This window comes from Mercenaria mercenaria, chromosome 18, assembly GCF_021730395.1.
Source record: "Mercenaria mercenaria strain notata chromosome 18, MADL_Memer_1, whole genome shotgun sequence".
NCBI lineage: Eukaryota > Metazoa > Mollusca > Bivalvia > Venerida > Veneridae > Mercenaria > Mercenaria mercenaria.
In genome coordinates this window covers 12157297-12175161 of record NC_069378.1, presented here as the reverse complement: position 1 = coordinate 12175161, position 17865 = coordinate 12157297, and the positions used below count along the sequence as shown (strand labels likewise).

General features: G+C 35.4%; 1 protein-coding gene across 1 annotated transcript in view; it reads right to left on the bottom strand.

The window, feature by feature from the left end:
• Positions 1-17865, bottom strand: part of LOC123537754 (hyccin-like) — a 114725-nt gene that overhangs the window by 24805 nt on the left and 72055 nt on the right. Inside the window, exon 5 of the mRNA XM_053530687.1 lies at positions 2614-2694. Within this exon, the coding sequence (XP_053386662.1) occupies positions 2614-2694 (81 nt within the window). The remainder of the gene's footprint in view (positions 1-2613; positions 2695-17865) is intronic.

Genomic DNA, 17865 nt, shown 5'->3' with positions numbered 1-17865 from the left:
AGCGTTGTTATAAACAGGTCACGCGTGTTCTCCGACAAGTGTCCAGAATGTAGTTAGGATTCATCCGCGAAGTCTCGCGGAAGAATTAACGTACTGCACATATCTTATTCGGGTCATTTAAAATGAAGCTGTCATAATTTAATTTCATCGATGTGGTAAACTCTTTGATAAGAGACATTCCAATGCTTTCAGAGGTACCCACTCAATAAAATACTAGCAGTATGTTCTGGAACTATATTTTGTCTTTCGCTGGATGTTACGCAAGCTTTGTAAGCCTGCGCAATTCATAAAATGCACAGCGCAATAAATTTGTTATTTGCGCAATGATTTTAAAGATTATTTTTGAAACGGACAGGGTAACAAATGGATAATTTGGCTAGTAAGTTAATATGCAGTTTTTATTTGAATTTGTGAACATTATATTTGCTATTTTGTGACAAAAGGGCATAAAATTCGTCACCATAATCATATGCGCAAATGTATTACCAAATCCCGCAGAATCGTTATGCGTGTTTATAATGAGTTACCGCGGAAGAAAATACGTGGCTTTATTCGAGTATTGCACAATTACAAGTCATAAATATGACAGATTACATCGTATATTGGTCATAGCAAATAGGATTGACATAAATGAACTTCATTCGATCAATGAACTCTTTGAAATTAGAGACAATCTAATGGAACTACATCACTTCGCTGTGTTGTGAGGCCATTTAAGAATGAGAAATCGTGCGATAGCAAGGACTCGTCAAACGCTTGACAGCGTTTAGCCGACTCAAAAATGTTGAGTTTCAGTTCAATCCCATAAGTGGTTTCTTAGACACCAGACAATAGGGCTAACATTTCAAAAAGGCAAAACAGAGTTATGGAACCCAAAACACTGCAATTGTAATACAAGTGGGTAAAGTTACAAACACTTACTGTATGGTATACATGATGACCTTCACTTACTTCATAATTTATCTCACATAGTCTTCAACTTACTTTATGGTATACATAAGGACCAACACTTACCCCATAGCCTTTCACTTACTTTATGGTATACATGATGACTTTCATTTACCCGATAGTGACTTTCACTTACTTTATGGTATACATGATGACTTTCATTTACCCTATGGTAAAGAAACCAGTTATGATTGGCTGGTGCTTGAAAGATCTAAATCAAGAGCATGAGTTTATCTTGCAGAACAGTTGCTCATTCAAGTCTGATTACAAGAATATCACTTCTTGCAGTTAATATCACTTTCAATGGACCTCCATGAGACTATTTATTGGCCAAAACACAAGCAGCACTGACCAGTCATAAAATATATATGACATCTTTCACATATCCTGTGGTATATAGGATGTCTTTTACTTGTCTAATGAAATATTTGATACCATCTAAATACCCAATACTTTAATATGATCTCTGTCTCTTACCTTATGGTTAATATCAAGTTGTTTTCATAACTTGTGTATATAGGACCTTTCCAATACCTCATGGTATATGAGGTCATTTACAGCTCTCATGGTATTTTCTACTAAAATGTAGTGATCTTTCACTTTTATTATGGCATATAACAAAAGAAAACATCAGAAATACTTAATATGTCTTTGCTTATCTGATAGCATGATTTGTCTTTCATATTCCTCATAACATTTAACAATAAGAATCCATAAGAAGAGTTAATGTTTTTACTTACCTCATGGGAAGTGTGATTTCCTTCATAATTATCTTTTAGGACAGAATACTTTGAATCAAAAGATATTATTAAATTTTTCTACTTATCTGACAGAATGTGTAAAGTCTTACATTTACCTCGAGGGATATAAAAATTGACATCCATAATGCTTTTCTTAAAAACAGATGAAACAGCTTTCCAAATAATTTTGATTTAGTTGGGTTTAACGTCGCTCCGACACAATTCAGGTCATATGGCGACTTTCCAGCTTTGATGGTGGAGGAAGACCCCAGGTGCCCCTCCGTGCATTATTTCATCACGAGCGGGCACCTGGGTAGAACCACCGACCTTCCGTAAGCCAGCTGGATAGCTTCCTCACATGAAGAATTCAACGCCCCGAGTGAGGCTCGAACCCACATCGATGAGGGGCAAGTGATTTGAAGTCAGCGACCTTAACCACTCGGCCACGGAGGCCCCTCTTTCCAAATAAATGTTATGCTTACTTACATGGTTAGAAAAGCACTACTGTTAATTAAATATTGCACATGAACTGTTGTAGTTAGAACCATAAAGGGAGGTAATAAAAAACAATAGATTCAATAAAACATTCTAGACTAGTACATTCAGCAATATTCAAACCTTTGACAAATACTGAGGAAAGTAATTATCATTAACAGGATTTAACAAGAAATCAATGTATTTTATATTCATGACAGAAACTAATTGGCAGCCACATTTTAAACATAGGCATTATAAGCCTTTAATGTTTTTATTTACATCACTGTACTTGAAACTTTTAATGATTTTACCTACCTGATCGTATGTGTGATGTCTTTCATTTGCCGCAAAGGGTATAACAATAAACTAAAGATTTCTTCATTTACTTCATAAACAGAATTTGATATATAATTCAAATGAAACATCAGACTTATTTTTACTGTCTTACCTCATGGTATATAGAATGTTGGGAAAATACAGGAATTCTAGAAGTTTTAACTTTCGGTGTACCATCTGCATTGCAACTCTCCTGAAATTAGAATAAAATAAAAACACTGTAATTGTTTGTTTTGTTATGTTGGGTTTAATGTCTCAATGACAGGATTCAGGTCATATGGCGACTTTCCAGCTTTGATGGTGGAGGATGATCCCAGGTGCCCATCCGTGCATTATTTCATCACGGGCGGCTGTAATTGGGTAAGATACTGGATCTACTGCTGACTGAAACCCTGGTTCTGTTCATTTACATAAAACTGAGTTAGTAAGACATCAGTGTATATTGGCATTTGGTGGGTGTGAAGGAAGGTTTCAGTGAGGGTTAATGAAAAGATGTCGGGCTTGGTTTAAATCACTTGAATAAATCTATCAATTGTTCAATAATGTATCTACAGTCAAACCTGTATTAAGCAGTCAGTCAGTGGAGCAACACAATCTGGCTGCTTAAGACAAGTTGAAATTAGAATGAAAAACATACTTGGGAAGTTAGTCGACTGGCTGCATTTGGCAAGTGGCTGCATGCTTAACCTTTAGCCTGCTGGCAGCAAATATTTTTGCCTTTGTGACTAGTGCAGACCAAGATCAGCCTGCACCACTACCGTGCAGGCTGATCATGGTCTGCACTGTTCGCTATTCAGTCAGTAAATTTTAAGTGAACACCCCTTTCAATAATAAGTGGTACTGCCCAATCTGAATGATAGACCAGTCCATTTTAGAAATTTAGCAGGGTAAAGGTTAATACAGGTGGCTCATTGTAGATACTTATTTATTTTTACAATGTTCATCTCGTATTTTCACTTATTTCCAAGTTTTATTGGGGTAGGGTAAGCCCAATAAACTTTCATTTTTCCACAGATTTTTGGACACTTTAGTGTTAAGATCTGATTACTGAGAAGTATGAAATCCCATCAGTGAAATTATGTATGAAGTTATTGGAGGTTATATACCAGTGAATGACATCAAGTCACATGATAATCCTAGTTTAGAGACAGCTGTTTGACACTAATTCTCGGAAAAAAGACAGGAGAATCCTGTTCCTTCTTAGTACAATGAACACAATAGTAAAACCTATTAGAAACATGGCAAAGAGATATGTTTACATCAAGTTCTGTGATACTGTTTACTTTAAAAAGCTAATCATTGAAAGGTACTTTCATATTTTGAAAATTTTCATTTTCACTTGTTAAGTTGTACACAAGATTTTCATTTACCCTTCTTATACACAAAATTTTTGTTTACACTTGTACACAAAGTATAGAGTCAATACCTTACGTAGTATTCGAGTTTAACTCAGACGAAATGTTGACCATGGTTGACCATGGTCACCACGGTTTTTGATGGTTGACCATGAACTAACGTGGTCAACCATCAAATACCATGGTGAAAACATGGTCAGGACCACGGTCGGCCATGGTCAACCATGGTGATATAAGATTGGCCATGGTCAGCCATGGTCGACAATGGTCAGCAGAGACAATCAACAGTTTGACCATGGTCTACCGTGGTCAACTTTTTTAACCACGGTTGACCATGGACTACCATGGTCATGTTAGTAATTTTCACAATTATCAAGTTTTACAATGCACCAAAGATGCCTGACTGCATTTTGGCTCCAAAAGTTTTCCTAGATATAGAATAGTTTTCCTGCATTTATAGACAGATTCAAAGGTAAACTTTCATAGTCTGACTATAATTTGTTGTCATCTTAGCAATTTTATGACAAATAAATGACTGACTTGCAAAAATAGATATAGACTGAAATTGTCATGTATTTTCACGACCCTTTCAAATTTATATTTACACATCAGGCCTTTTTTTCCCTATGAAGTTACCTCCGGTAAACGGAGGCATTCCCAATTCAAAAAAGGATGTTTTTTCCTCAACTGAAACGTAAGAAATTCCCAAATGGAAGCTAGAGCTCTACTTTACTCTTAAATATTTATTTTCGATACTGTTTATAAATTTTATATCCGGGATTCCGTGTGTTATTATTTTTAACTCGCTGACGTCATATCCGATTATCGCATAGAGCACGCCACCCTCTGCGCAGAGTTGTCGTTCCTTACACTCGACTTAATGTAATGCGTCGTGTCTATCTTTTTGCTACCATCCGATGTTCGTTTACTGTTTTTCCAAGGATAATATTTGAATTGTTCGAAAGCATTTTAATCACTTACGACGTACAGTAACCGGTAAAGCTATACCGCATGCCAATGACCGACCATTATGACCAAATATATCTGTACATAAACACATGGTTCCGGTTCAAGGTCAAGTAAACAATCGTCATACCGCATAAGTCAAAACATGCCTTCGCACAATTTCAAATACTATTCAAAGAAAATAAATAAAAGAACAGCATATTAAGTAAAAAGATAGACATTTTATTTAAGCAAGCTAAGCTAGGTCAGAATACCCCACCCTCAAACACCAAAAGTGAGACAACCCCATCCCAAAAAAATGAAAGTGAAAGTGAAGTTTCAGTTGATTTCTCTGTTACACCTGAAAACGCCCCTCTTATTTCTAAGGATGCTGAAGGAGACTCTCCTATTTCTCAGTCTGTGGATGCTGCAAGCACTTCTGACAGAAGGCCGCCAAACAAAATATCTGTCAAGTATGAGCTAATGTACAAATGGTTATATTACGGTGCTAGTAAAGGGGGCTACTGAGTATGTGAACTGTTCTGCTCTTTCAGTCCTGGGGTGACTAATAAAGCATTTATTGATGGCACGAGTTTAAGTGACCACCCTGAGCAGAAATTTTCAACCCATGACAAGTCTAACTAAATTAAAAATAAACCAGTAGCTGCATACAAATGTTTTTTTTTATTATATATAGAGTACTCAATCTTTTGAAAAATTCCCAATTTAAGCAATTCACGACGCATTTTTCCCAATTCCACCGGTGTTGGTGGCAATCCCAAAATGATGAAAAAAAGGCCTGTACATTTAATTACTTATCTGTGTTGGTGAAATATTTTGATATATTTTAAACAAACCTTATAATTTGTAAAGTGCAAAACATTGTTTCAAATATACTGATTTTAAGATATATCAAAACAGTCTATTTTGATTTCTCGTTACAAAGTAATTTTTTCACATAATATACCCAAATTTTCAGTATATTTACTTAAGTAACTACTACCGAAGAAACGGTCTCTCAGAATTTTGAAATTTTCTCCAATATGATTTTATGGAACAGTCGGTTTCTTTTATCAAAATTTAGCCACCGACAATGTTCCATTATAAATTATAATATCATCGAACAAGATATCAACAATCTGAGAGATGCTTCCCTCCATATTGTATACTTCTTTAAAATGTAAAAAAAATTGCAAGTCGATACATCAATAAATGAAAAAGGAATTAAATTTTAGTAGTCAGATATACACTTGATTTTATTTCTGTCCATTTTTAACCTCACAGTTTTTTATAGCCAATAATCACCACGTTTGACCATTGTTGTGGACCATGGTTGACTGTGGTCTCCAACCATGGTCAACCATGGTCCCCAACCATGGTCGACCATGGTGATTATTGACTATCAAAAACCGTGGTGCCATTTAACAAAATGTGGTCGGCCATGGTCATATGACCTTCATTTCGCCTGGGTATGCCCCGGACATTAGGTTTTCAAAAACAAGGGAAATAATTCATAAATGGCACCACCTAGAGTTATGGTTCCTTGTCACTGCACTTCCTCTCAATGTGCTCTATCATTGTATAAAGTAACAACTTGGTACCTTCAATACTTTTTTAGTTATCCTCCGGACAAGATGTGTGATGGACAGACGGCCGGCCGGCCGACATTAGGTGGTGACTATATGCTCCCCCCCCCTCTCTGGGAAGCATAAAAACATGTTCTGTTAACTGAGCAGACATTGTCAATATTTAGTTACACAAAACTTAGACATTCTTACAAACTTGAGAACTGCTTAAGTAAGAGGATGACTGATTTTTGTTGACGTAAAGTTTTCACTTCGGAAGATAAATTTAAATACTTTCTGCGCAATGGACAAATTATGTACGGAGGGCATAGCATTACAAAGTCAATAAAATATCATTACAAATCTCAATCAATCTACTTAACTAAAACTTTCAATATCAAAGCTCCTAACAAGGTACTATATTATACCTGGAATTTATAAATCATGTCGGTCTCTGTAGAGTTGACACCGTTACCATGGAAACCAAAACTGATAAAATTGCATGTTTAATTGTCTTTAGCGGTGACAGAAAATGATACTGTTTCATAGCTATTGAAAAATTGATGAGCTTGAAGATAAATGTCATCAAAGGACGAAATAATTATTTTAGCTGCTTATTTCTTCAGCTTAATGAGGAGAGGGATTAGAAATCAGGGCACTGCGTAAAATCGTGACAGTTGGTTCAAACTTTATTGTTGTAATCCTAAGAACTTAACAAAAATCAGGTGGGAAAAAAAACACTGCTCTTTAAAGTACACACTTCTTAAATTGTATGCTCACACAATATTTCAATGGATTTATATGTTCTGATTACCATTTCTGCACGCCTATGCTGCATTCAGATGAATGCTTGTATAAAAGTTGCTCATCTTTATAAATAATTTCAAATCAAACTGGTTTAATTTGCTCATCAAAGCTTCATCAAGACTCAACAGATGGCAAAGTTAAGGTTTAGCAGTTTATCAATTAATCACAGAAATAATTGGTATAAAATGAATAACACCTTTGCCAACAATCTATTTGACTATCAAATTTTTACCATACTGCCTCATGCAACTTCAGTATTCTCTAAAAAGTTGTTCCCCTTTAAAAATGAACACAATTTGTCAAGAAATTACAACACTCAATCACTGAAAACTATGTTGAACCTAGCAGTTTTTTCCCCTTCTATAATAGGGGTTGTTTACAGGCCCCTTCCTCTCAGAAAATTTCTTTAAAATCATGCAGTTTTCCCTAAAAATTGACTTTACCTCAGGTTTTTTATTCCCCTTTGCCCAAATACCAAGCTATTTTTTTCCCCAAATCACAGGCCTGGGTCACTTCCCCTCCGCAAAATATGGACCTATAAAGCATTAAATAACTTCTTTCAAAGGGAGATAATTACAAATTAAATTCATGAAAATAAAAAGACTGATATATTTTCACCTTGGGGGTGGGTTGGAGTGATATTAAAATTAATAATCACAGTGATATCAAAAGTAAATACTTTAAAAGAATTGAATCCAAGAGAATATATTTAATATTTTGCTCATGTAAAAAAAATAACAATTCTATTCTTGTTCTAAAATTTCTTTATCTAAATTGTGAAAAATAAGTGCAAAACTATTGTAACATTTCTTTAATCCTGAGTATAATGTGTGCAGAGTATAAGGAATCAATTATGCCAATCAACGAAAGGTAAAAAAACAATGTTTCTAATAGTATAGTAATCAGAACGATTTTCATTTTCATCCACTAATCCAATCCAATCTTGAAAAAATGTTAAGAAAAAAATCTCTACAAGAAACTGATTACGTAAAAAATCCTTCTTTTTTTAAATCACAGCTGAAGTTTCAATTTCTTCACAGTTATAAATCTAAGTTTGATAATTCATGTAATTAATTACACTATAGAGTTAACAGTAATTTGTTGTGAAAATTTGCTAAGTTTTCTTGCATTAGCCGATATCCAATAATATAAAACTATCTCTGCAATCCATTCTCATAGTGCAATGTCACCATTGGTTATCTGAAACAGCCAATCACATTACAGATATTTGAGAATATGCCTTGAAATAGTCAATTACATTACAGATATTTGAGCATGTGCCTTGAAACAGTCAATCACATTACAGATATTTGAGCATGTGCCTTGAAACAGTCAATCACATTACAGATATTTGAGCATGTGCCTTGAAACAGCCAATCTCATTACAGATATTTGAGCATGTGCCTTGAAACAGTCAATCACATTACAGATATTTGAGAAAGTGCCTTTGTTAAAACAGCCAATCACATTACAGATATTTGAGCATGTGCCTTGAAACAGCTGAATCACGTTACAGATATTTGAGCATGACATATTGTGCCTTGAAACAGTCAATCATATTAAGTGCCTTGAAACAGCCATATTACAGATATTTGAGAATGTGCCTTGAAACAGTCAATCATATTACAGATATCTGAGAATGTGCCTTGAAACAGCCAAGCATATTACAGATATTTGACTATGTGCCTTGAAACAGCCAATCATATTAAAGATATTTGAGCAATTGTGCCTTGAAACAGCCAATCATATTACAAATAATTGAGAACATGTGCCTTGAAACAGCCAATCATATTACAGGTATTTGAGAACATGTGCACTGAAACAGCCAATCAATATTATTACAGATATTTGAGAACATGTGACTTGAAACTGCCAATCCTATTACATAGTTTCAAGACTCAGTTTTATACCTTTAAACAAGGTAAGTGTCTTTGACAGTTGCAACACACTTTAGAATGGATTTAAAACCTAGCTTGTACTCATGGATAATGTTGTACCGTTTGGTCCAAAGTAGACAAGAAAAAAAACAACAAGAAGTTAAAAATGTGCCAGCAAGTGCAAATTTATATCTGCAGGTAGAAAAATACACTACCAAGTACATTTCTGATTACTTTTGAAAATTATAACAGCAGGTATAAAATTTATATACAGTATTATAATTTAGTACCTGCAAGTCGAATTTTTCATATGCAGGTAAATCTACAGGTATATTTTTTCCATCAGTATTAGTTTGTTTGCTGTAAATGAGAACCAGGGAGTAGAGGACAATATAAATCATTCAATGACCAGAGATCACCAAGAATATAATATATAATCACCTGGGAACATATACATCAGCCAAGAACATAATTATACAGTATCCAAGAACATAAATATTACTGAGAACTGTGATCTACGATAACAAGGATTCAATCTTGCCATGATTGTATTCTACCTTTTAAGCTTACCTGAAAGGCATCAAATATCTAGTCTGATGGCAGAAGCAAGTCAATATCCTACTACATTTTGTACTTATAATTACTGACAGGAAATATTCCGTGACAACAAAAATCAAGACAAGATCTGACAAATTTTATGACAAATCAATGTGACTTCGTGTAATTGTAATTACCTGCTGTAAGATCAGAAAAGAAATGTTGTCCATTCCATACTTTAATTATGATTATTTAATGCGCCATTTGATGTGATGGCATGTAATTCTTTGAACATTTCCAGAAATTCCAAAGCTGATGAGTAAATTTAAAGTCTAGTTTAATCTTTGTATGGTTTAAAGTTACCTAATAATTATATAGTGTTAACAGAACAGTAGTTCAGTATTTGTAACACTGTCTAATACATTTAATAAGTTTGTTGAAGGAATTTTTGATTTCCATCAAATCCATATTATAACTGTTACAAAGAACAATATTTAATGCTGATGATAGCTGTACATTTCTTTCTATGTTGATAGAGTAGTTCTGTGTTGTCTGTCCAGTTGTAACAAGATATGTATACATCTCGCAGTCTGTCCAGTTGTAACAAGACATGTGCATGTCTGTCAAGTTGTAACAAGACATGTGTACACCTTGCTGTCTATCTAGTTGTAACATTGCTGTCTATCTAGTTGTAACAAGACATGTGTACACCTCGCTGTCTGTCCACTTGTAACAAGATATGTGTATATCTGGCTGTCTGTCCAGTTGTAACAAGACATGTGTACACCTGGCTGTCTCTAGTTGTAACAAGACATGTGTACACCTCGCTCTCTGTCCACTTGTATGTGTACATCTCCCTGTATGTCCAGTTGTAACAAGATATGTGTACATCTCCCTGTCTGTCCAGTTGTAACATTAGATATGTGTACATCTCGCTGCCTGTCCAGTTGTAACAAAACATACGTATACATCTCGCTGCCTGTCCAGTTGTAACAAAACATATGTATACATCTCGCTGTCTGTCAAATTGTAACAACATATTATATCTCGCTGTCTGTCCAATTGTAACAAGACATGACTGTATACATTTTGTTTCATGTTTATAGAGTATTTCTTTGCTTCCTATCTACATGTAACAGATTTTAAAGCATTTATATTGGAAAAGAAGGTGGTAGATACACACCAACATGACCATCTAACCTCAAACTGTAAATTTTAGCTCCATGCTATTTTGTTTTTTGACACTGAATCTGATGCTGAAGACCTTGTTTCTTTCCGTTACTGTTGATTGCTACTTGCAAAACAAGGCAAAACATGGCATTTTATCACACTTTTTGTTGATTAAAGCAATAGTAGAAGCAAAGTCTTTGTTGTCTAGTTTAAGATAGAAACATTATGTCAGTAACTGTTTCTACCATCAGTTTCAGCTCCTTATAATACACTGCTTTATATGAAACATGCCAATATATTTATCTACAAGCTCCATGTTATCCTGTTTAACATAAAATATCGTGCAAATATCTGTATCTACCACTACTACTGTCAGTTCATTTTTTTCACCTTGTTTTAGACAAAATATCATGTCCATCTAATGTATATACCACCACTTTCAGCTCCATGTATCCTGTTTTAGATGAAATTACATGCTGATATGCATTTCTTCCAACAATTCATGCATCAAGTTATGCTGTTTTCAATGAAATATCATGCAAATACATGTATCTACCACAAATCCAATTTTAGCTCCTTGTTATCCTGTTTTAGACAAAATAAACCAATCTAAACTTCAGGGTATCCTGTTTTAAATGAAATGTCATGCTCATATATCCAGTATATGCATCGTGTCATGCTGTTTTCAATGAAATACCATGCCAATACATGTATCTACCATAAATCAAATGTCAGCTCCTCCCTATCCTGTTTTAGAGGGAATATCATGCATAAATGTGTATCTACAACAATTTTAGCTCCTTCTAATCCAGATTCTGATGATACAGCAAGTCATACACCATCTCTGTTATAACATACAGACTGTTAGCTGCACTAAGCATGTTGTTAAGTATGTCCACAACAAATCAGTGGTACAACTGCTGATATAACTTATTATCAGTACCAAACAGTCCACCACTGACTTACAGTAGACACTAGGTTAGTAGAGCACTAGCAGCATCCTCTAAGGTAAGTAGTAAACATACAGTAGACACTAGGTTAGTTGAGTACTAGCAGCATCCTCTAAGGCTAGTAGTAAACATACAGTAGACACCAGGTTAGTTGAGTACTAGCAGCATCCTCTAAGGTTAGTAGTAAACATGCAGTAGGCACTAGGTTATTAGAGCACTAGCAGCATCCACTAAGGTTAGCAGTAAATATACAGTAGACACTAGGTTAGTTGAGTACTAGCAGCATCCATTAAGGTTAGTAGTAAACATACAGTAGGCACTAGGTTAGTTGAGTACTAGCAGCATCCACAAAGGTTAGTAAACATACAGTAGGCACTAGGTTAGTTGAGTACTAGCAGCATCCATCAAGGTTAGTAGCAAACATACAGTAGACACTAGGTTAGTTGAGTACTAGCAGCATCCATTAAGGTTAGTAGCAAACATACAGTAGCACTAGGTTAGTTGAGTACTAGCAGCATCCACTAAGGTTAGTAGTAAACATACAGTAGGCACTAGGTTAGTTGAGTACTAGCAGCATCCATCAAGGTTAGTAGCAAACATACAGTAGACACTAGGTTAGTAGAGCACTAGCAGCATCCATCAAGGTTAGTAGTAAATATACTGTAGACACTATGTTAGTAGAATACTAGCAACATCAACTAAGGTTAGTAGCAAACATACAGTAGACACTAGGTTAGTAGAGCACTAGCAGCATCCATCAAGGTTAGTAGTAAATATACTGTAGACACTATGTTAGTAGAGTACTAGCAACATCAACTAAGGTTAGTAGTAAACATACAGTAGACACTAGTATTTGAGTACTAGCAGCATCTATCAAGGTAAGTAGTAAATATACTGTAGACACTAGGTTAGTTGAGTACTAGCAGCATCTTCCAAGGTTAGTAGTGAACACGCAGTATACTTGGTTAGTTTGGTACTAGCAGGATCCACCAGGGTTAGTAGTAAATACCCAGTACACTTGGTTAGTTGGGTACTAGCAGGATCCACTAAGGTTAGTAGTAAACACACAGTACACTTGGTTAGCTGGGTACAAGCAGCATCCACCAGGGTTAGTAGTAAAAACACAGTACACTTGGTTTGCTGGGTACTAACAGGATCCACCAGGGTTAGTAGTAAATACATAGTACACTTGGTTAGCTGGGTACTAGCTGGATCCACCAAGGCTAGTAGTAAACACACAGTACACTTGGTTAATTGGGTACTAGCAGGATCCACCAGGGTTAGTAGTAAATACATAGTACACTTGGTTAGCTGGGTACTAGCTGGATCCACCAAGGCTAGTAGTAAACACACAGTACACTTGGTTAGCTGGGTACTAGCAGGATCCACCAGGGTTAGTAGTAAACACACAGTAAACTTGGTTAGCTGGGTACTAGCAGGATCCACTAAGGTTAGTAGTAAACACACAGTACACTTGGTTAGCTGGGTACTAGCAGGATCCATCAAGGCTAGTAGTAAACACACAGTACACGTGGTTACCTGGGTACTAGCAGGATCCACCAAGGCTAGTAGTAAACACACAGTACATTTGGTTAGCTGGGTACTAGCAGCATCCATCAAGGTTAGTAGTAAACATATAGTTGACACTAGGTTAGTAGTACAGTAGCAACATCAACCAAGGTTAGTAGTAAACGTACTGTAGACACTAGGTTAGTAAAGCACTACCAACATCCATCAAGATAGTATGCTTTAACACTAGGTTAGCAAAGCGCTAGGGTTATTAAAGGGGGTAATTACTAATATTTTTTAAAATAATACATTTAACTGGCATCTAACACTACGTAATGGACGTTAATGTTCCTTAAATTTACCTGTATCAGTATATATAAAATGTGAAAAACAAAGGTCTTAAAATATTGCTTAAATAAGACTCACTACCCTTAAGTCAAAGTACTTTTTACTCACATTACTGATTATAATGTATTATTTACAATGGTATTTTATATCTCAAAATTCTTGAAAAGTAAAGTATCTAAGACTCAAAAAATTAATGAGGATTTAAAATACAAAACTGATGTGGAAAAAAAAAGCCTCTAACATATTCTTTCATCTCTATAATCCAATAAAAAAAACAACACACAATGATAACAACATAATTTCGATCAAAATTCAGATACACAATAAATCATACCAATTTGACATTCGTTTCTTCTGGCTTCTAAACGCTAAGCCATTATCCAGGAAACAAAAAAGAATTTTTCAGCGAACAAATTCACAACCTATGCCGATAAAGTCAAAATTCTAAGTAAGACTGCCCTTCCCAGGTTTTTATCTTCCCCACCAGGAACTTATTAAATATTTAACACATTTTAATCAATACTCACTGAACATCAAACAGAGGCACACTGAATCATCACTAATATATCAGATAAATCAACCAACATTTTTATCACAGTTGCTATGAAACCATTGCTATAAAATGATATGATTTTTTATGATTCAAGCAAAAGGGAGACTCCCTCCACTTTCCAAGGCTGTTTCCATAGTGTTACATTACCCTGCAGTTACTCTTGTTCTGCAATGACATTGGTGTATGGTCCAGCAGTTCCTAAGAAGCATTGTTTTTAGAACCTATGCAGTTTCTTTGTATTAATATGCTTGTAAATTCTCAAATCATCATTTTTATACTAGATTCAGTCTCTCCTATAACAGTCTTGGCTTCCAAAACTGACCTTCAAAGACTGACCTAGACAAGTATCTGTTACAGTATCTGTTGTGCTTTTCCACAAAGTTTAGCAGACGTTTACCAGTAACATTTGCCAAACACAGTGTTGCTAAAGCTTTTGCTGCAGTATGATCCCTCACATCCAAGGCTACTTATGGAGACCAATCTCAGAAAGCAGCTTTGCTATTGGTCGGTTTGAAAACTGCAATCAGGAACAACCAACCAGATGCTGCCGCTTTTAGACTGGTGTTTAAACATTTAAAATTATGCTCAACATAATCAATGAATTGTTGACAAGTGACTGTTGTTTCCAGTACTTTCTTCTACTGTTGCTAAGCAACAGTTATTGTTATTTCCTGTAGTATAGGCATTTAGTTCTCAGTGTCTGTATTTATCAACATTTAAAGTCCAATAAGCAACACTTTAACTGAACACTTACGGCCTTTACTCTGTTAACCTTTAGCCTGCTGGTGGCAAGTAATTTTGCCATTGCGACCAGTGCAGACCAAGATCAGCCTGCATCCGTGCAGGCTGATCATGGTCTGCACTGTTCACTATTCAGTCAGTAAATTTTCAGTGAACATCCCTTCAAATAATAAATGGTACTGCCCAAACTGAATGATGGTTCAGTCCATTTTAGAAATATAGCAAGTTAAGTGTTAATAGCAAATCTGATAGTGATGAAATTTTGCTGAGGCTTCTGCCACTACCAAATACATTTTGTTGCAATTTGTTTCATTACAGCTCCTTCTAACCCGACAATGACTACGCAAAAAACTTATTTTGCACATTAAAATGACAGTCTAAAATGTTAAACTTAAAAGGCTAACGAGTATGGGGACATTTCATTAGTCCTCTGGTACCCTTAAACTTTGCAGCTTAAAAATCTTCATTATTATACTAAGTTTTTTTTTATATAACCAAGGGAAGAATCACCTTGCTTGAACACACTATATTTAAGTAAATCCAGATTGCCTCTCAAGATATTGCATATTTACCGTATTTTCCCGAATTAAGGCCCCCCTTCTAATTAACGCCCCCCACCCATTTTGGAGGGGAAAAAAAAGTCAACAAGAACGGGAAAAAATCACCTACCTCATTTTTATAAGTCCACATAATAAGTAATTTACAGTACTAAAGTCCAATGTATTAAAAATTAAACACAATTTTAAACAGTCCATGTACCGTAAGTCCAAAACATTTGTACTAAGTACGGTACGTAACAGAAAATTAAACGGTAAATACATTTTTGATTTGTTTTTACACCACTCGCGCACACGCTTCCTGCCGACTTTAAACAAACTTGCAGCAATGTGTTTACGATATACCCTTTTCTTCGGCAGTTTTAAGAACTTTTAATTTAAAAGCAGGCACAGCGTGTCAAACCATTGACATTGTGTATTGCGCAATTAGCTACCCGCATGTACTAAGGAAAATGTTATCGGAGTACACAGCTGTTTGGGCCATGACGTAATGTGTAGTGTCGCGAGCGTGTCAAAAAGCCAGACATGGAATACACGAGGTACCGTATTTAAATGCATAAAAGAAACACTGCATTAAATTGGATGCCAAATAATTACGTTTTGGGGGGGATTAAACAACACAGAAACACTTCACAGCTAGTTTGAACGATGTTTTTAAGTTTTGTAAAAAATTTCATTTTTTATTTTTTTACCTCAAATAAACGCCCCCTCTTTGGAAAATGTAACGCCCCCAGGGGCGTTAATACGGGAAAATACGGTAATACCATTTGAGAGGAAAATAACTGTTTTAAAATTAATGAATGTTTAGATTTATCTGGCATACACAATAGTTATTTCCTTTGAACTGTCAATCAACTTTGAATCCAACTGATAAACACCTATCATGAATCTATTAACAGCTTGGAACATTTCTAGATTTAAAACCCAAAGGACTTTTCATAAAATACAAAAACAACAAATTCTGTTGGAAAGACAGCTTACTCTTCTACTATAATATGATAGGTATGAACTGTCTTTTCAAACTGAAATAATAATATTTGCTTGATGAAGGGACTGAATTTGCTTTAAGTGGCAGTCTGTTGTCAGCCAAGTAATTATTACTTATTCTGAGTGGCATGCAGTCCATGGTGTGGGCCTAGTATTTGTTACAACCTCTTGAGTGGCAGACCGAGTTGTAGGCCCAGCATTTATTAAATACTTTCATGCAAGTGGCAATTTCTATGTTTTAGCCCAGTATTTATTAAGACCGTAAGAGTGGCAGTCTGAGTTACAGGCTCAGAACTTATTACAACCTTTCAGGTGCGTGTCTGTAGAACTGTTGTGGACCCAGCATTTAATGCAATCTGTATGATATTGTTAAGTCAATGGTTATATTACACTGGTCAAATATCAAACTCTCTTTTTTTTTTTGGCAAAAGCTGGGTGGAAAACTAAAAGAAAATGTCAATATACTAAATAAGAAAGTACAGAGTAAGTAAAAGAAAGTATTGATTCAAATACTTGTAAAATACCAATTTCATCAGATCAATACAATATTATCAAAGTGAACAGATTTTTATATAGCTCACCTGCCATTGATTTGGTAACAGATGGGAGAAGACATTGTAAAATTATCTGTTAAAAATCTCGATGGTGACTTTTCCAATGAAGATATTGACGTATCAATGTTTAAAATTTCCATTGCATGATGACCTTAACCCTTAGCCTGCTGACAGCAAGTGATTCTGCCTTTGCGACCAGTGCAGACTAAGATCAGCCTGCACATCCATGCAGTCTGATCATGGTCTGCACTGTTCGCTATTCAGTCAGTAAATTTTCAATGAAAACCCCTTTGAATAATAAGTGGTACTGTCCAAATTAAAAGATGGACCAGTCCATTATAGAAAATTAGCATGATGACCTTAATGTCTTTACATTCATATGATTAAACTTACATGCGACAAAGAGGTGGAAGTTTTAAGCTGGCAACCCCAAGGAAATCATACGTTATTTATATTAAATTTTGTAGATTGAACATTATCTATTTTAAAAAGGTTTAACATTTAGCCTGCTGGCAGCTAGTGATTCTGCTTTTGCGACCAGTCTAGACCAAGATCAACCTTCACATCTATGGCCAGGCTGATCATGGTCTGCACTGTTCGCTATTTCAGTCTGTAGATTTTCAGTAAACACCCCTTCAAATGATAAATAGTATTGCCCAAATTGAACGATGAACAAGTCCATTCTAGAAATTTAGCAGGGTAAAGGTTAAGCTTGTTGACTATGTCCTAAAATTCAAGCCAGTGCTTAAATTGTGCCTCATAATAGTTGACTGTTCAGACTGCAGACTAATTAAGGTGTGCACTCGGAATTGCAACCGCTGAGTTAGGGGAAAGACACTATACCACCTTGATGCCTCTTACAATTCTGACAGAAATATCAGACTAATCTCTGCTGTGAAATATGACTTT